Source organism: Hyperoodon ampullatus (genome assembly GCF_949752795.1).
Source record: "Hyperoodon ampullatus genome assembly, chromosome: 11".
Classification (NCBI taxonomy): Eukaryota; Metazoa; Chordata; class Mammalia; order Artiodactyla; family Ziphiidae; genus Hyperoodon; species Hyperoodon ampullatus.
The window spans coordinates 95,112,318-95,132,698 of NC_136924.1; the positions used below are offsets into that span (position 1 = coordinate 95,112,318).

The 20,381-nt window shown below is 38.4% G+C and overlaps 1 protein-coding gene across 1 annotated transcript in view; it reads left to right on the plus strand.

Annotated features, from left to right (window-relative positions):
- LOC307060884 (pregnancy zone protein-like) overlaps nt 1–16,568 on the plus strand; it is a gene marked incomplete at both ends in the record, with an annotated part of 41,515 nt that extends 24,947 nt beyond the window's left edge. Inside the window, 19 exons of the mRNA XM_079715723.1 lie at nt 1,159–1,264; nt 3,985–4,147; nt 4,537–4,765; nt 5,270–5,396; nt 5,599–5,720; nt 5,936–5,987; nt 8,231–8,314; nt 8,849–9,025; nt 9,313–9,400; nt 10,983–11,139; nt 11,545–11,619; nt 11,903–12,080; nt 12,519–12,742; nt 13,624–13,842; nt 14,013–14,143; nt 14,513–14,603; nt 15,150–15,218; nt 15,619–15,721; nt 16,516–16,568. Of these exons, the coding sequence (XP_079571849.1) occupies nt 1,159–1,264; nt 3,985–4,147; nt 4,537–4,765; nt 5,270–5,396; nt 5,599–5,720; nt 5,936–5,987; nt 8,231–8,314; nt 8,849–9,025; nt 9,313–9,400; nt 10,983–11,139; nt 11,545–11,619; nt 11,903–12,080; nt 12,519–12,742; nt 13,624–13,842; nt 14,013–14,143; nt 14,513–14,603; nt 15,150–15,218; nt 15,619–15,721; nt 16,516–16,568 (2,448 nt within the window). The remainder of the gene's footprint in view (nt 1–1,158; nt 1,265–3,984; nt 4,148–4,536; nt 4,766–5,269; nt 5,397–5,598; nt 5,721–5,935; nt 5,988–8,230; nt 8,315–8,848; nt 9,026–9,312; nt 9,401–10,982; nt 11,140–11,544; nt 11,620–11,902; nt 12,081–12,518; nt 12,743–13,623; nt 13,843–14,012; nt 14,144–14,512; nt 14,604–15,149; nt 15,219–15,618; nt 15,722–16,515) is intronic.
- Nucleotides 16,569–20,381: the final 3,813 nt, after the last annotated feature.

Sequence of the window (20,381 nt, forward strand, 5' to 3'; positions counted from 1 at the left end):
GTTTATTAGCTAACTGCAGCATCTTTATAAACATTTCTTTCTGCCTTCTTTCTCCCCATTCCATATCACTGCCACCACTGACAACTGTACTTCCGAGTCCCACAGTTTCCCAAGTACTCTGAGATAGGACAGCAAGTAGTATTTGTGGCTAATATCAAAGAAAGAGGAAGCTTGGAACAGGGGGGCTCTAGGAATCAGGCTACTGTGGACATGTGCGATTGTGTTTTGCATGCAGAGATTCAGGACACTTAAAAGACAGTGAGAAAGAAGAAAGGAAAGGATAAATCACAAAAGGGATGAGTTGAACATAGATATTCAGGCAAAGCAATATTTTCCAATAAAACATAAACAAAACAAAGTGTACTGACTGTGAAGAAAAATCCCCAGGACTTCCCTGGTGGCACAGTGGTTAAGAATCCACCTGTCAACACAGCAGACACGGGTTCGAGCCCTGGTAGGGGAAGATACCACATCCCACGGAGCAACTAAGCCCGTGTGCCACAAATACTGAGCCTGCGTTCTAGAGCCTGAGAACCACAACTACTGAAGCCTGCATGCCTAGAGCTTGTGCTCCAAAACAAGAGAAGCCACTGCAATGAGAAGCCCACGCACCGCAACGAAGAGTAGCCCACGCTCTCTGCAACTAGAGAAAGCCTGTGCACAGCAACGAAGACCCAAGGCAGCCAAAATAAAATAAATAAATAAATAAATCTATTAAAAAAAAAAAAAGAAAAATCTCCAATATGCAACCCTACAAATTCAATTGAAAACAAACAAAAAATTACTCTCTGCCACAAAGTTAATGTTTGGTTTTGGGGGGGAAAAGAAGGAAAGAAAAACATCAAAAATTAAAATACTCAAGTTTCTTGGAGGCAAAAGATAATTAAAGAGGCATCAGCACATAGGAGACAAAATTCAGAAATAGGAATCAGAAGTGGATCCTAATCCCAACTCCCATTCACTAACTGGATGATCTGGACTTTCTGTGACCCCATTTTCATACTTATAAAATACCTCTCTTCTCCATTGTGTGGAATTTTCATGATGATCCTATGAGCTATATGTATAATAATAGTAAAAGTATAATACAAACGTAAGGAAATATTCTAGCCTCCAGACTGGATTGCCAGTATGCTTTCATAATTATTTTTCCTCCAGTCTGTAGGATTAAATATTTTTACCAACTCAAAAATCCACAAGCCACATTTTTGTCAGCTGTTTTGGCCACATCCAGGAGCACCTATAACCTATGCAGGAGGTAAGGGTGAGAATTATTTATCTGCTAAAATAATAGAAGAAAAGTGATGCTTTGCTGTGTTGGGTTGGGATAAAAAGCCATTTTTTAAAGAACTTAATGTTGTAACTCTGTAGCAACGTCTTGGTAAATTTTCTTCATATAATATTTTTCCCCAGAAAAAATAATTTTTAAGCCATTATTATTTCTTTCCCTCTCTCTCTCTCTGTCTCTCATCCAAATCAAATACTTTTTTGTCATAGTCTTCAATAGTCTTGGTACTTTAAATCCTCTTTACCCACTGTGGCTTCGATACCTAAATTAGTTAGGATAAGATAAATTATATTGCAGTAACAAACAAACCCCCATGTCTCAGAGGCTAAGCATATAACAGTTTATTTTTTCCTTTCACAAACACTGCTTGTGAGTCCAGTAGCTGTTCAGAACACCTCTTGACCAGTCATTGTCAGGGAGGTTCATTGGGCTTTCATCTTGTGACTCCATCTCCAATGTGCCTTTCAAGGTTACTACCACGGGGAAGAAGGAATAGATTTGCACGTGACTTTTATGGCCAGCAGTGGAAGTGGCATATATCTCATTGCCCTACCTACAAGGGATGCTGAGAAATGTGAAGGATTATATAGATATTGTTTGCCTCTGTCATATTCTTTTATGGAAATCAAAGTGATTTTGACATATTGAACAAAATAGAATAATTCAGCTTTTGGTGAATATACTTAGTCTCTTTGTGTGTCTCAAGTATACCTAGAAAAGAGGAAAAGTTGAAAAGATTCTAGCTCTATTTTCTTTTCTGCTGCTAACAGGCCTAGAGAAGTGTCTAGAGGCATGCTGGGATGGCTAACAATCCATTTTGTAATAAGAAGTTTGGTGGTATAAAGTGTTTTTTAAAAATAAATTAAACACATTTAATACAGAAGAAATTATTTGCCTAGGAAGACAAAGAGTAAAGTTATGAAAGCAGAGGAATGAATAAGAACATTCCCTCCACAGAAACAAATTCGTGTAGTAAAAAAAAAACAAGTTTTCATCATACCTTTATCTGGTATGACACATATAACTTTGAAAATTTGCAGACTCAGGGACTTTCCTGGCTGTCCAGTGATTAAGACTCTGTGCTTCCACTGAAGGGGGCACAGGTTCGATCCCTGGTTGGGGAACTAAGGATCCCACATGCCACGTTGTGTGGCAAAAAAAAAAAAATTTGCAGACTCATTTAACATTTTTGAGGCTCAGTTGAAAGTCAGAATGACAACACCAAAGTCACTGAGGTATCATGAGCATAAATTTTAAAAAACATAATCATGATTCCATATAACAGTGTTTTTTGGTTAAAAAAACTAAAAAACATTATGATTACTTTATTTTCACATCCCTCTTAATACCAAGTGTATTATTTTATTTTCAATCTTAAGTGAAAACATGTAGGTGGAATGATCCAGAAAAACCTGAAAACAAAGTACCATCATTACATTCTTATCACAGATATTCTGTAACACTCTAGACAAATTTTACATTTGGTATTCATCACCTATCCATTCTTTCCTTTTCCTGTTCAGTTACATCACATTAGCCCTGTCCTTCATTGTTTCATAACCAAAGTACTAAAAAGCCACCATAATTTACCTTCCTTGCCTTCTGTCTTTCTCCACTTCAATCCAGCCTCTATACCGTGAAAGGCGCATCACCCTTCAACATTGCTTCTGTCATGTCACTTATTTCTCAGACATAATCGCTACTTCCAGAATTCATAGGTCACCATATTTAAGGTTTTAAAAGAGCATGTTCAATGCTATTATTTTATGTATGTCTCTATTTATATATTTATACATACTATCTTTATATGTCTTCTGATCTCTGGCAGGTCACTTTTTTTAAAAATTAATTTTTATTAGAGTATAGTTGCTTTTATCACTTTTTAAAATCAACCTAACCCCTGCCTCCTTAACAGATCTAATTTATTTGTCCTAACCTTCATGGTGTTTTATTATATAATTACACCTACTACTTACTCAGCTACGTTAAATGCCCCCACCCCGCCCTGAGATAGACATTCTACTCCTGAGGGGTTTTTTTGTTATCCCTTTGGAGCATTGCTTCTGACCTCTGTGTACATACATGTGTAGCTGTTTCCTTGGAATGCCTTCTTCATTCCCCTCTGATTCTCATCCTTTCATGGTCTTCTTAAGTTCTGCTTTGTAAAGTCTTTTCTGGCCAATCTAAAGTTTATTTTCTGTCCTTTATTGAGTCTCTGTTGTCTATAACCCATACTTTACTATATTATTGTTTATGTCTTTGTATCTTATTAACTGTTAAAAACAATTCCTGAATTCCTCTTGCTGTAGCTACTATCAAGTCCTCTTGTTTGATTCTCACTGCAAATGGAGAACACGTGATCATCCCGTCAGGGTATAAGCAGTATTTGTTGTTTTAAATTACTCTTCATTTTTGCCTTCACCAGTTGAAAGCTCAGCTTAGGGAGAGCTACATTTGTTTTCACTTCTAGAGAAAAATACAGTTACCTTTAAACCATCTGATGAAGCAATAGGATTTAGCCTTCCAATAGGACACATAGATGAGTGAACAACGTAAGAAGCCGGTAGGTTAAATTGTTCTAATAATAAATATTCCCTGAGCATATGACCTTATTCTACTTGATAAATAAGGCAGCTGTAAGAAATTAAGGATAAAACTGAGCCTTATGTTGGGCCCTGCGTGTTTTCTCTCGACAGGTCAAGCGGGTCCAATAGGTCCAGTAGGCTCTGCTCTAGCACGTGGAAATTCAGGGATAGTTTATCCAATGGTAGGGAGAGGAGACTCTCCAGCTGTGGAAGTGAAAGAGACAGTCCGGAAGTATTTCCCTGAGACCTGGATCTGGGACTTGGTGGCACTCGAGTAAGTTGTGTGTTGCCCAGAATTGAGTTCATAAAAGGATTTGAATCCTCCTGTATAATTCTGGTGTGATCATTGGTTCCTGATCCTTTCTGTTCTGCTCCGCTCTTTTCTGGCAGTTATTTAGATTCACAGTTCATTTATCTCATAGCTAAACAATGCAATTTTCTTTTTCTAATTTGGTCCTGAGATACTTAAAATAACAGAAAGTAGGAAGCTACTGTCGACCCTAAAAAGAAAAAAAAAAAAAACTTTCAGAGACCTCATTACGAACACCAAACCTTATATCAAGTTTAACATTTAGCACACTAAGTTTTCATGCTCTAGGATCAGCTGTGGTGCTTGCTAAAGAGGGAACTCATTGACTCGCCTCCTCTTTTTCCCCTCCCTAGCGTATCAGGTAAACATGAGTTGGCAGTGAAGATCCCTGACACCATCACGGAGTGGAAGGCTGGCGCACTCTGCTTGTCTGGAACAGCAGGGCTTGGCCTCTCCCCCACCATCTCTCTTACAGCCTTCCAGCCCTTCTTCCTGGAACTCACTCTTCCCTACTCTGTGGTTCGAGGAGAAGCCTTCACACTCAAAGCCACTGCATTCAGCTATGTGTCCCATTGCATTCGGGTAAGGGCACTTCTCGACATAAGCAAAAGTAGAAGGAAGGAACAAAATCACCATTCATTACCTAGATTTCCCAGGTAATCTCCTAGTAAGTCATAATTGAACATGATGTAGCCTAATTTTAGAATGGAATAAGTACTAAGAACAAAGCTCCCCAACAGGTCTGAGGTGGTAAGGTTATATTTATTCAGGACTCTGCATTATTTGTGTATTCCTAAATTCAGATATTACTTTCCCCTGATTATTTTTTCACTCTAACTAAAGAAAATATCTCTTCCTTGTGTTGGCACAAGCCTAAATCCTGAGTATTTATCCTGATTCCTGTCAGTTTTTCAAAGTCCTTATGGCAAACATCTAAACTACAAAATATTTGACAGGATTTACCTTGTTTGAACAGTTTCTCAAAGCCTCTCAGTTAGTATGCATTGTCCCTTTAAGCTTCTTCCCCCTGTTACTGACCTTTTGCCTGTGTTCTTTCTCAAATTTGTGGGTGGGAATGGGAGACAGGTCAGCGTGCAGCTGGAGGTCTCTCCTGCCTTCTTGGCCATCCCAGTAGAGAAGAATGAAGAATCTCACTGTGTCTGTGGAAATAAGCAGAAAACTGTGTCCTGGACTGTTACCCCAAAGTCACTGGGTGAGTGGTAAAGCTGTTCACGAATCCTACTTCTTATGGTGTAATGATTTGCTTTCCATTCTCACTCAGACGCATGTTTCTTTCTCCTCCTTTGACAATGATCGATTGAAAGAAAACCATTATAAATATTGGAGAGGCTTAAAAAGAAGAAACCATTCAATATAGAATCACTGTTTAACTCCTTAAGAATTTTATTCCCCAGGAAAGGTGAATTTCACAGCTACTGCAGAAGCCCTGCAGTCTCAGGAACTGTGTGACAATGAGGTGCCCCAGGTCCCAGCCCTTGGACAGAAGGACACCGTAGTCAAGCCCTTATTTGTTGAGGTAGGCGGGTCTACTTTCTCTGAGTCTCAGAGGCCTTATTATGTAAATCACATTATCTAATAGGTATGCAACAGTGACATTTCATTCCCAAGAATATGAATATGTCCACAACTCAAGTTTTCACTAAGTTTCTCTCCTAAAGTGATTGCTTTTTCTCTATCACTATCTACATTCACTATCACTTTTCTTTTTGAATTTTTTCTTTCAATACAAAGCCTGAAGGAATAGAAAAGGAGGAAACTTTCAACACACTTCTTTGTGCTTCAGGTAAGTGTCAAAAAATAGATAAAATTCCTTTGTTAAGCCACTTGCCGAAGTATATAGTTGTGAAATGCCCTTTGGGGCATGTTTCCTCTGGGGGGAAAAAAGGAAACAAGTATACTATCCCATGTGCAAATCAAAGGACATTTGATCGAGAACAATCTTTTCCTGATAAAGACATAGAGAAGTTAAGAGACTCACCTAAAAGCTCTTGGTTAATAATGAAGACTAAAGCTGATGACTATAGGACAGGATTCTTTCCAATACACCTGTGCTTCCCAAACTTCTTCCAACACAATTTTCAAACTACTGAAATATCTTTGTGGCACTAGTACTATTGTTTATTCTGTTAATAGTTGAAGTGTACTCATGTTTTTATTTAAACAAGTTATTTTAAGGAGAACTTTAGGTCATTAACATATATAGAAAATCAATCTTTTTCTATTACACTTAAAACTACCATTTAAATATTCACACAGTCATTTAAAAATTACTATTAAAATATTCAACTCTGAGGGCTTCCCTGGTGGTGCAGTGGTTGAGAGTCCGCCTGCCGCTGCCGGGGACATGGGTTCGTGCCCCGATTCGGGAGGATCCCACATGCCACGGAGCGGCTAGGCCCGTGAGCCATGGCCGCTGAGCCTGCGCGTCCGGAGCCTGTGCTCCACAACGGGAGAGGCCACAGCAGTGAGAGGCCTGCGTACCACAAAAAATAAAAAAATAAAATAAAATAATAAAATATTCAACTCTGCAGTATCTAAAATCTTCTACAGAACAGCTCTTAGTCTACAGATCTCTTCTCTTCTCTATATAAGTATCCTCTGATAATCTCATCTAGTCACAGAACTTCAATAACAACTTTGTACCAGAGACCACAAAATGTACATCTTTGGTCCACACCTCTTTCCTGAACTCAGACTCATGTATTCAACTGCTCACTTATCATCTGCATTTCTAAGCCTGGAGGTCTAAGAGGTATCTCAAAACTAGCATGTTCAAAACTGAACCTCTGCTTAGTCCCCATAAGCCTGCTCCTCCTCCAATTTTCTCCATCTCAGATGATGGAAATTCCATTCTTCTACTTACTGGAGATAAAAAATTTTGGAGTCGCCCATTATTATGTCCTTTCTCTTCTACTCCACACCCAATCCATCCCCAAATCTAGCTGGTTGAGCCTTTAAATATATCTGAAATCTGTCCACTTCTCATCATGTCCACTCTTACTCTAGACCTTCCTCTCTTGGACCAACTCAGTCACCTCCTAACTGGACTCCTGGTCATCTCCCCCTGTTCCTATACAACAAGAGGGATCATTTAAAGCATATTTCAGATCATGCCCCTCCTCTGTTCAAAATCTTCCACGAGTTTCCCATATCCCTCAAAGTTAAAGACTACGTCTCCAGCATCACCTACAAAGCCTTTCTATCCTCATGACCTCATATCCTGTTACCCTCTCCCCTACTCACCCTGCTCCTACTCATCTAATGCTAATCACACTGTTCTCCTAATCTGATTTTAGAACACACCCAGCATGCTCTCATCTCTGGAGTCTTTTCACATTTTGTTCCTTCTTCCTGTGAGTCTCTTCCCCTAGATATCTATAAATTTTACTCCCTGACTTACTTCATGTCAGTCACCTATGATTTTTTAATCAATGAGCTTTATCATTGGGAACCTTCTCCCCACACTCTGCATTTCCTGATTTGCCTTGCCTCACTAGCTCACCCATATAAGCATTTACTCTGCTTTATTTTTTCCTATAGAATTTACCGGTATCTATCACACATAATATTTATTTGTTATTTTATTACTCCCATCAAAATGAAAACTCTAGGATGTCGGGAAATTTCTTTTGAAAATTGCTATATCATTGCACTTAAAACAGAATCTGGTACATAGCACGCACTTAATACATATTTATGGAGTGAATATGATTTTTTTACAACCACCAGCTATAGTAGGAATTAACATAAACAATGAAGAGAAAGAAAGAAATATAACATAAGGTATACACTTATAAGGAAATCTATAGAAGTTTAACACAAATATATATGATTAATATGAACTTCACTGTGAGATGAATTGTGGCTTTAGGAGAAACTTGGGTTGCATCAGAGAGATTATATAATGACCAAGAGAAATGAGATGTTGGACCTTGATCATATAGATGAAAAAATTCAAAAAAATCTAGAACGCTTCTCTCATTTTTCCCTCCCTTATATATATATATATTTGTCTTGTTTCATTAGAAACTGGAGAACCTGAAAAGTTGTCACTAAAACTTCCTTCAAATGTGGTTGAAGGCTCTGCCAGGGCAACACATTCAGTTTTGGGTGAGTCTCCCAGCCCGAAAGAAGCAGTTGTCCATCCCCGTAATTCTAGTGCATGGGGCCTCACCATCCCTTACTAATGAAGTCCCTGAGTCTAGGCGTTGGATTGAGAGAAAGAGCACCAAGCTAAGGACTGCACTGTTTAATAGCTGTTGTGCTACATCTTTTACCTTGATACACTCTAAAAAGTAAAAAGGGCCATCTCTTTGTGCCCTCATCTTCAAGAGACTGGCTAGGTAGTGATACTTCCTAATAGGTTTAAAAATAATTGTTTTTAACCAGATTTGTGGCTCATCAGAAAGATGTATCCTACCATTCAGATTTTTTCCATTTTTTCTATCCTTGATCTATCTACTTTATTGTTCCTGCATTTCTCTTTCCTTTCTATTTCTTGTTTTCCTTCACCTCTTATGCTTTCTCTTCCTCCCCTTTATATATGATTTGACTTCTCACTTAGTTAGTAATCTATCTTCTTATCCCAACGTAAATTAGCTCTGAGTTCCTCTGATTTTTTTTTTTATATCTTTCATTCCCCAGGTGATATACTAGGCTCTGCAATGCAAAATCTTCAGAATCTTCTCCAGATGCCCTATGGTTGTGGAGAGCAGAATATGGTCCTTTTTGCCCCTAACATCTATGTTCTGAACTATCTGAATGAGACAGGACTGCTGACAGAGAAGATCAAGTCCAAAGCCATCAGCTACCTCATCAGTGGTGAGAGATTACCCCAAAAGGAAAAACATTAACTGATTCCCTAAATATCTCCTCCAGTGAACTCAAGTCAACATCCCTTTGATTAAGATTTAATAATTATTGTTGCTGTGATATCCAACAAGTTGTCCCACTATACAACCAGGAAATTCGATGGTATCATCAAGTCTTGGAGACTTCATAGTAACATAGTAGTTTCCCTGTGACGCCTCAACAAGTTTTCAGGAAAACCCTGATTCATTCTCCAATGTCTCTGCTATTTCATAAATCTATGCAAACTTCCTCTTCAGGTTACCAAAGACAGTTGAATTATAAGCACAGCGATGGTTCTTACAGCACCTTTGGGGATCGTCATAGTAGAAGTCAGGGAAACACTTGGTAAGATAATTATTTCCATATGCTCTCTGTAGATCCACAGTATTTCAGAATTCTGGAAATAGCTATTCTCTGATACCTGGAGTTCATGCATAGAAATTTGTTTGTTTTTTTAATTGGAGTATAATTGCTTTACAATGGTGTGTTAGTTTCTGCTTTATAACAAAGTGAATCAACTATACATGTACATATATACCCATATCTCCTCCCTCTTGAGTCTCCCTCCCACCCTCCCTATCCTACCCCTCTAGATGGTCACAAAGCACCGAGCTGATCTCCCTGTGCTATGTGGTTGCTTCCCACTAGCTATCTATTTTACATTTGGTAGTGTATGTATGTCCATGCCACTCTCTCACTTCATCCCAGCTTACCATTCCCACTCCCTGTGTCCTCAGGTCCATTCTCTACGTCTGCGTCTTTATTCCTGTCCTGCCCCTAGGTTCTTCAGAGCCTTTTTTTTTAAAAAAGATTCCATATATATGTGTTAGCATACGGTATTTGTTTTTCTCTTTCTGACTTACTTCACTCTGCATGACAGACTCTAGGTCCATCCACCTCACTACAAATAACTCAATTTCGTTTCTTTTTATGGCTGAGTAATATTCCATTGTATATATGTGCCACATCTTCTTTATGCATTTATCTGTCGATGGGCACTTAGGTTGCTTCCATGTCCTAGCTGTTGTAAATAGAGCTGCAATGAAAAATGTGGTACATGATTCTCTTTGAATTATGGTTTTCTCAGGGTATATGCCCAGTAGTGGGATAGCTGCGTTGTATGGTAGTGCTATTTTTAGCTTTTTAAGGAACCTCCATAGTGGCTTATCAATTTACACTCCCACCAATAGTGCAAGAGGGTTCCCTTTTCTCTACACCCTCTCCAGCATGTATTGTTTATAGATTTTTTAATGATGGCCATTCTGACCGGTGTGAGGTGATAACTCATTGCAGTTTTGATTTGCATTTCTCTAATGATTAATGATATTGAGCATTCTTTCATGTGTTTGTTGTCGATCAGTATATCTTCTTTGGAGAAATGTCCATTTAGGTCTTCTGTCCATTTTATTATCCTTTAAAAACTCCTATGTGTGTCATCACTAGTGGAGGATCTCACCATTTCATTATGAAAGCTCACTGTTCTGACAGTATAGTAAATAGCAGTAAAGTAAGGATCCCCCCAAAACGGAAATAGAAGGCAGAAAATGTCATAATGTGAAATGATAGAGGAAGAAGCTTCTACATTAAGGGAGGAGAGGAGGGGAAGGACAGAAAGAGACTGTGATGTAGTAAAATCAGTCAGAAAATGGCAATTTTGGTGGTGGGAAGGCACTACATTTTACACATTCCACAAACATTTTATGAGAAAAAAAGTGACAAGTATTGACTCTGGAGAAACCCAACAAGTTGAGAGATTTTAAAACAGATTCAGAAGTTTGCTGGACAAATAAGAGTATATTCAGTATTCAAGTATCATTTTGCCACCAATTTTCTCCACGTAATTGTGAAGGTACCTGGAGCCAATTGCACACAGTGAGATTTAAAAGTGAGATGGTCCTCAGGTCTCCATCTCTTCCTTGCTGGACAGGCTCACTGCATTTGTATTCAAGTCCTTCGCTCAAGCCCAGTCATACATCTTTGTGGAGGACTCGCACATCATGAACTCCCTTACCTGGCTCTCACAGAAGCAAAAGGAAAATGGTTGTTTCCAGCGCTCTGGATCATTGTTAAACAATGCTATTAAGGTGATGCCTTTAAATTTGTTCTGGGCCCTGAGGACAGTGACATGTAGGAGCTACGATGCTCCTATTGACTCCTCAAGTCCTGGTGACATAGCTCTGAGGCTCTAAAGCTCTAAAGTAGAGTCTCTAAAGTAGACTCTAAAGCTTCTGAAACCTAGCAATAAATTAGTTATTTGTATTGAAAGAAAATAGCATGGCCAAAAAGCTCCAATACATTAATAAAAGTGAGGGAAAGTGATTTGGGACAGATTTAAGAATTTTAGGGTGAAGGAGGAAGGGGAAAAATCAATCATACTGTCCAAGGAAAGATGCTTTCTAGTAAAGATGGCCAAGGGGAAAATTAGAGTTAGCTGATTCTGGCTGATGAATACTGGAGTGTTTGAGTGTCTCTGCCTCTGATCCTTACAGGGTGGGGTAGACGATGAGGTGACGCTCTCTGCCTACATCACCATTGCTCTGCTGGAGATGCCACTGCCTGTCACTGTATGTACTACCACACTCCCTGGACCTCCCTCACAAATGTAAGGAATAAAACTCATGGAACTATGAATCTCTGAGGAAAATGAGTTCTGATTTTCATGTTATTTAATATTAGTATATTTCACTAGAGCATAAAGGATGACAGATCCTTTGGGAAAAGCTGCAAAGAAAATTACCCTCTGGTCAGACTGTGATGCTGCACAGGCACATCGGGGCATTTAATCTGGGGTTACCCTGGAGACAGTTCATTAGCCTGGTTCTGTCTTAAGGTCCATCTTCTTTATAGCACCAAGTTGTCTGCAGTGCTCTGTTCTGCCTGGAAAGGGCCTGGGAATCTACTTCAGAGGCCCAAGGAAGTCTTGTCTATACCAAGGCATTATTGGCCTATGCGTTTGCTCTAGCAGGAAACCAGGCCAAACGAAATGAGCTGCTTGAATCACTAGACAAAGAGGCTGTAAAAGAAGGTAAGAGCTGCTACTGCAAAAGTGACTTCCAAAAATCACCAGTGATCAAAGGGAGAGGACCTATTAAATTCACACATGTCATGCTTATATTATATTCTATCCATTATATTATTACAAGAAGAAGATGATGATTTATTATTGACCTAACACTTAAGTTCTCTAGGGGACATGGATCATTTTATCAATTCACACATTATAGACTTTAAACAGCCCAGCTTCTAAAATCACACAAGTATGTAACAGACACAAAGACACAGTGTGATTTGCTAGAACCTCAATTTACTTTCATGGCAAAGATTAGCTTGATTGGTGATTACTTAATACTTTCACTTCATGTATGTCCATTCACTAGGTGAGCTCTAATTATAATGATCATTCATGAATTAGGTTTTCAAAATGTTCTCTAAGCTTAAGATTGTATCCCTTTTTATCTCGAAGAGGACTCAATCCACTGGCAACGTCCTGGGAAACCTCAAGAAGTTAATGCACTCTATTATCAACCCCGGGCTCCTTCTGTTGAAGTGGAGATGACAGCTTACACTCTCCTTGCCTATCTTACTGCCCAGCCTGCCCCATCTTCAGAAGACCTGTCTGTGGCTACAAAGATTGTGAAATGGATCACCAAGCAACAAAACCCCAGTGGGGGCTTCTCCTCCACTCAGGTCTGTGAAGAGACTCTAAGAAGAAAAATAAATATACTAATACCCAAGTAGACACAACCACATTCTAGGAGTTGAATAATTGAATAATGTTTCTAATTTATACTTTGTCTATTCCTCCATCACCAGAAAGGTTCCAGCCTCATTATTTTATATATGGATTATTTCTCTGTCCTCTGCACAATCCCTCATATTTTCTCTCCTTAGTGGATCCTCATCCATAAAGTCGATCAACCTTCCTAAAGCAATGTTTTCAAAAGATTACTTCCCTTGGGGACATCCCTGGTGGTCCAGTGGTTAAGACTCCACGCTTCCACTGCAGGGGGTGCAGCTTCGATCCCTGGTCAAGGAACTAAAATCCCTCACGCTGCATGGCATGGCCAAAAGGCTGATCCCTTCTCTTTTTCTGGAATTGGCTCACTCTTTTCCATGTCTTTACTACAACAACATTTCCCTCCCTGATACTGCCTGATGCCTCTCTTCTGTCTTTATAAACCTTTCTCATTATTCAGAGATAATCTTATTTCTCACCTTCTTCACAGCATTTTCTTATTATGCTAGCTCCAATTTCTTCTCCATTCTCTGAATTTTTCCAACAAATGTTGTTATATAAATTTATAATTATTGAAATATCCTCTACTTTATGTCAAATATTTGAGTCTCATTCCCACATGTACATTGTAACTACTTGAACAAGGAAACTTCATTTCCCCCAAAGTTCCTAGAATAGTTCATGATTAATAGCAGGCCTGAACTGACTTGAAATCCAGTTAATGAACTGTGTTTATGACTAAATAACTCTGAGAACAGTGTTGATACGGTTTACATCTGGTATGATTTTGTTACCTTCCTCTCCTGTGCTTTCTGAACCCATCTTTTTTCAGGATACAGTGGTAGCTCTCCAAGCGCTCTCCAAGTATGGAGCAGCAACTTTCACTAAAAGGGAGAAGGCAGCTACAGTCACCATCAAGTCTTCAGAGACCTTCTCTGAAGAATTCCAAGTAGATGAAGGCAATCGCCTATTGCTGCAGGAGGTCGCTTTGCCAGAGGTTCCAGGGGAGTACAGCATGGCAGTGTCAGGGTCGGGATGTGTGTACCTCCAGGTGAGACTGCCAGGGTTCAGGGGATGCCACAAATGGGAGAACAAGTCTCAAGAATTCGATTTGAACTTCAAAATAGAAAAAGAAACATGTCCTAAGGGGAGTATAAATCACGTAAAAGAGATAGACTATTTGAGTGCAAAAATAAAGGATTTTTTCCCAATTTGTTTTAGACATCCCTGAGATATAATATCCTGCCCAAGAAAGAAGGAAAATCTCCCTTTACTCTGAAAGTTGATACTCTCCCCAAGAATTGTGATGGAGTCAATGCTCACAGGGAAGTCCAGATTCTCATCAACATTAGGTAAATCCTAAACCACTATGAGACATTTTGTAGAATATGGTGAAATAGATTTTCTTGTGCAGGGGATCTTCACTGTCCAAGGTCATACATAATAAACAAGAAGTTCTTGCAATAGTTATTTAAAAGAAAATTTTCTTCACTCTTACTGAAAAGCCTTAACGTTGAGAATATGATGTTACCATACCTGCAGAGTATGCATTCATAATGAGTTTTCCAAACAACTATAGCAGAAGAAAATAGAGTAGATTGCAAAGCTGAGTGGTAGCCAGGGATAAGGAACAGTAGAAATAAAAGAGGAGAGACTTCTGTCTTGAATGAATTCCAAAGAATTTTGTTTGACTGCCTTGTCCCTATGCCTTGACTTCATAGTTATACTGGGGAACGACCCAGCTCCAACATGGTCATTGTTGATGTGAAGATGGTATCAGGCTTCATACCTGTGAAAGCATCAGTGAAAAAGGTAAACCCTAAGTTTCTTACAGATAGCAAAGTCATGGCAAATGCTGTCAATTTTATTTTGTTGATTCAGTTCTCCAAGAGGTTTATTCCCTCAAACTTATTTCTCTGGTGTGTGTTTCCATCATTTTAAAAGTGGGCATCCTAGCTATGTGGTCTCAACTATAAGATATAAATCATAAACATGGTTAATAATGTTCCAGCAGGCCCTGAGACTTCTAGGATAGTGCATTGAATTATCTTCCAACTATGTACAAAAAGAAAAAGGGAGACTATATCATATGTAAGCATATACATATATTCTCCTTTTTTTATATAGTTGGAAGATAATTCCCTCTCTAAATAGATGATAGATAGATAGATAGATAGATAAGGAGGGTTTAATAAATATTAGTTTTATTATTTTTATTATTATTACTATTATTCTTGAAGAAACCAAAATTAGTGTTTGGATGTCTCTGAGAAGCCATTTGGAACATAAATACCTGAAAACTGCCTCAGCCTGAAAGTTCTTCATCCCATATCTTTGGCCTTTCCTCTTGGTCAACAGCTCCAACAAAGGCCTCAGATTCAAAGGACTGAAGTGAGCACCAACCATGTCCTGATTTACTTTGAAGAGGTAAGATTCTCTGTGATTCTGCTAGATCTGGGAGAACCACTACAGATTCTAACAAACCAACCCAGGTTCCAAAGAGTGTATTTCACCTACACAACTTATCATATTATAAAACTCCCTGGGGTATAGCATTTATGAATTGTGGAGAAAGAAAATAGCTACAGAGGGAAACGAAGCTGGGCCAGGTCAACAAAGCTCAATTTACTACATTTGACTGTCCACAGAATCATCTTTTTGCCCTTCTTTTATCTGTCATTGAGTGTATTATGCAAGTCTTAAAACCTCTCATTCTTTCCATAGGTTTTGGTACGGAGGACAGCATAAGTACAGGGTTTGATACTATCTTAAGAAAAGAGTAACTGAGTTAATCGTTGATTCCAATTCAGTTTTCCTGTCTCTCCAGCTAACCCATCAAAGCGTGAGTTTCTCCTTCTCGGTGGAACAAGACATCCCAATAAACAATTTAAAACCAGCTACCGTAAAGGCCTATGATTATTATGAGACAGGTGAGTGGGATTCAGACATGCTGAGCCTTGAAAGGGAAAAGATGACTAACTAGGACAAGGTCACCTTAACTGAAAGAAAACTCCACAGTCTTTCACTGGAAGAAAGAGTTGAGTTTATGATCACAGGATAATCATATTCCTGTATATTAATCTGTCTTATGCCCCAAACAAGTATTAGAATCATTCTTATAAATTGATCATAAAGCAATAAGGAGATCAATTTTTTCTATATTCCCCTATGACGTTGTTTTTTCTGGACTGAATTATTCCAGAAAGAAAAGAAGGGTGGCAATAACTAAAAATGTGTGATATGAGACCCAAAATTTGATCTATTTTTGATTTGGGCCTCAGATAGTTTCACAAATTTTGGGAAACTTTGTATAATATGTCAGGAAATTCTTCCATTTGCTCATGACTTTGAACTAGAAACTTACCAGCATCTTAGCATGCTGGTAGTGTTCAAACTTTACTCTTTCTTAGAAAAGAAAAGGTTCAGAGAGGAACGTACAACTCCAATAAGAAAAACATAGTTGTGAAAAAGGGCTATAGAGTGTCCTATAGAAAGACAGTTATCCATTTGTGAAATCTGCCCCTCAACTTTAGGTCCAAGCCCAATTTTCTCTTACTCCTCACTAACCAATCCCAAAAGGTTTAGTACAGAAGTAAGCCCTTTTATTGGCTCTGTAACTGTGCTTTATACTTTCTTTCGTAGCTTACACACTTTATTTACAATTAACCATTCATGTGCCTATTACTGAATGTCTTCACTCTGACTCATCATTTTTGCATTTCAGAGGAATTCACCATTGAAGAGTACAGTGTTCCCTGCAGTGCTGGTAAAGTATAAATAGTAAAATCTAATGCCAATAAAAAGAAAATAAATAAAGTATGTGTTTTCTATGTAAAGCTGCTTCTTGAGCATATCCTTACCATATTATAAAACTCCTTGGTAAATCATTTATGAATTGAACTATCTCAAATGTATTATAGAATTTCACAGTAGAAAAAAATGCAAGTAAAATATAATTACTGGTGTCTGGGTTGACTTGTTTGAAGATGAATCCAGGAATTTGCCACATATAAAAGGGAAATCATCTAATATTTAGTTTATGTTTCTATACTCAGTGGTGATATATTTATTACCCATGGCCTTTCTGGGATGTTTCTAAACTTATACTAGTTAAAGTCAGGAAACTGTTCACTATAAATTATCCATATAACACAGCACAAGAGATGTGATCTACAAGACCTTCCTTTAGGCTGATTGACAGTGTTCATCTTTGACAATACAACACTTGCTGTGAGACCTTCCACTTTCCACTTTAAAACATGAAAAATCTGAGAACAACCTTATCATTAAAAATAATTAAACTTATTAAGTTCAAATATTTATAATTAAAATATGAAAAATTATTCCTTTATTAGATCACAAAATTTCCCTAATATTTCTAACTTTTCTTCTACTGTTTAGAATCTGAACATGGAAATGCTTGAAGATGGAAACTTACAAACTTCATCAGATGAACTTCTCCAGAAATGAAGAACAAAGATTTATCAGGAGAGAAAATAGTAGGAGAAAGAAGGGACGGGAATTGGAAGTACATGAAATTTGCGTGTCGAATAAATTTATGACATTTACAGCTCTATCTTTTCTTTTGTTCTTTATCAATGTTATATTTCCCTTCTGAAATACATATCCATTCTCCACAGTGTTTTTTCTTGGTTGTAGGTTCTTCCCTTTCATCACTTTAAGTATATCATGCCACTCCCTTCTGGCTTGTAGAGTTTCTGCTGAGAAATCAGCTGTTAACCTTATGGGAGTTCCCTTGTATGTTATTTGTCGTCTTTCCCTTGCTCCTTTCAAAAATTTTTCTTTGTCTTTAATTTTTGTCAGTTTGATTACTGTGTGTCTCAGCATATTTCTCCTTGGGTCTATTCCTATATGGGACTCTCTGTGCTTCCTGGACTTGGGTGGCTATTTCCTTTTCCATGTTAGGGAAGTTTTCGACTATAATCTCTTCAAATATTTTCTTGGGTCCTTTATCTGTCTCTTCTCATTCTGGGACCCCTATAATGCAAATGTTGTTGCATTTAATGTTGTCCCAGAGGTCTCTTAGGCTATCTTCAGTTCTTTTCATTCTTTTTTCTTTATTCTGTTCCATGGCAATGAATTCCACCATTCTGTCCTCCAGGTCACTTATCCGATCTTCTGCCTCAGTTATTCTGCTATTGATTCCTTCTAGTGTAGTTTTCACTTCAGTTATTATATTGTTCATCTCTGTTTGTTTGTTCTTTAATTCTCCTAGGTCTTTGCTAAACATTTCTTGCATCTTCTCGATCTTTGCCTCCATTCTTTTTCCGAGGTCCTGGATCATCTTCACTATCATTATTCTGAATTCTTTTTCTGGAAGGTTGCCTATCTCCACTTCATTTAGTTGTTTTTCTGGGGTTTTATATTGTTCCTTCATCTGGTACATAGCCCTCTGCCTTTTCATCTTGTCTATCTTTCTGCGAATGTGGTTTTTGTTCCACAGTCTGCAGGATTGTAGTCCTCCTTGCTTCTGCTGTCTGCCCTCTGGTGTATGTGGCTATTTAAGAGGCTTGTGCAAGTTTCATGATGGGAGGGACTGGTGGTGGGTAGAGCTGACTGTTGTTCTGATGGGCAGAGCTCAGTAAAACTTTAATCTGCTTGACTGCTGATGGGTGGGGCTGGGTTCCCTCCCTGTTGGTTGTTGGCCTGAGGCAACCCAACACTGGAGTCTACCTGGGCTCTTTGGTGGGGCTAATGGTGGACTCTGGGAGGGCTCACGCCAAGGAGTACTTCCCAGAACTTCTGCTGCCAGTGTCCTTATCCCCATGGTGAGCCACAGCCACCACCTGCCTCTGCAGGAGACCCTCCAACACTAGCAGGTAGGTCTGGTTCAGTCTCCCCTGGGGTCACTGCTCCTTCCCCTGGGTCCCAATGCACATACTACTTTGTGTGTGCCCTCCAAGAGTGGAGTCTCTGTTTCCCCCAGTCCTGTCAAAGTCCTGCAATCAAATCCCGCTATCCTTCAAAGTCTGATTCTCTGGGAATTCCTCCTCCCATTATCGAACCCCCAGCTTGGGAACCTGACGTGGAGTTCAGAACCTTCACTCCAGTGGGTGGAATTCTGTGGTATAGTGTTCTCCAGTCTGTGAGTCACCCATCCAGCAGTTATAGGATTTGATTTTACTGTGATTGCACCCCTCCTACTGTCTCATTGTGGCTTCTCCTTTGTCTTTGGATATGGGGTATCTTTTTTGCTGAGTTCCAGTGTCTTCCTGTCAATGAGTGTCCAGCAGCTAGTTGTGATTCTGGTGTTCTCACAAGAGGGAGTGAGAGCACATCCTTCTACTCTGCCATCTTGGTTCCTAATTGCCCACAGTGTTTTTTAAAACACTGAAAAATCAGCAAAGAGGTATAAGCAAAAAAACTATAGATAAATCAAAATGAAATTTCAAAAAATGTTCAAGTAAGCCACAGGAAGGTGGGGAAAAGAAAATAATATTTCCAAATATTGGAAACAACCAAAACGTCCATCAGTAGGTGAAAGGTTAAACTACCTGTGGTACATTCATACTATGGAATACTACTAAGTAATAAAGAGGGACAAAGTACTGATACAGGCAACAACTTGGATGGATCTCCAAAACATTACACTGAGTGAAAAGAAAGACAATTTCAAAAGGTCATACTGTGTGATTCCTTTCATATAACATTCTTGAAATGGCAAAATCAGAGAAATGGAAAATAAATTAGTGGTTTCCAGGGGTTATGGAGGCTAGAGCAAGTGGGGAAGGATGTGACTTACAAAGGGATAGCATTAGAGAGATCTTTGTGGTGAAGAAATCATGCAGGTGTAGAAGCAAAAGTCCTGGTTCAAATTTTTACATTTAATTCCATCTTAAATTATTTTGTTGTCTATTGTTTGGTGAGTGAGTGAGTATCTAAACTGACAATTTTTTCTCATGTATGTAGCTTTCTAATAGTCCCATTATCATTTATGAACCAATTCAATATTTCCCTGCTAATAAAACGTGACTCCTTTATCACAAATTAAATTAGCATATGTTTTAAACCTTGTTTCTAAGTGATTTATTCTATTTCATTGATTAGCTAGTCTATTCTTTCACATATACTAAAATATTTGAATTACTGTGGTTTAATAAAATATTTTAATAATTACTCTGGCTGGTCCATTCTCATTTCTCTGTTTTCACCTTTTCTTTGCAATACTAAGCTTATTATTTATTCCAGATAAAATTTTGAACTCTTTTTATGATGTGAATTATCCCCATAGTCAGATTGAGCATTGTTTGGAAATTCATTGAATACTAATAAATTTAAGCCTTGGTAAATTTAAGAAAATTGAAATCATATCAAGTATCTTTTCCAACCACAATGCTATGAGACTAGATATCAGTTACAGGAAAAAGTCTGTAAAAGATACAAACACATGGAGGCTAAACAATACACTACTTAATAACTAAGAGATCACTGAAGAAATCAAAGAGAGAATCAAAAACTACCTAGAAACAAATGGCAATGAAAACACGATGACCCAAAACCTATGGGATGCAGCAAAAGCAGTTCTAAGAGGGAAGTTTATAGCAATACAATCCTACCTTAAGAAAGAAG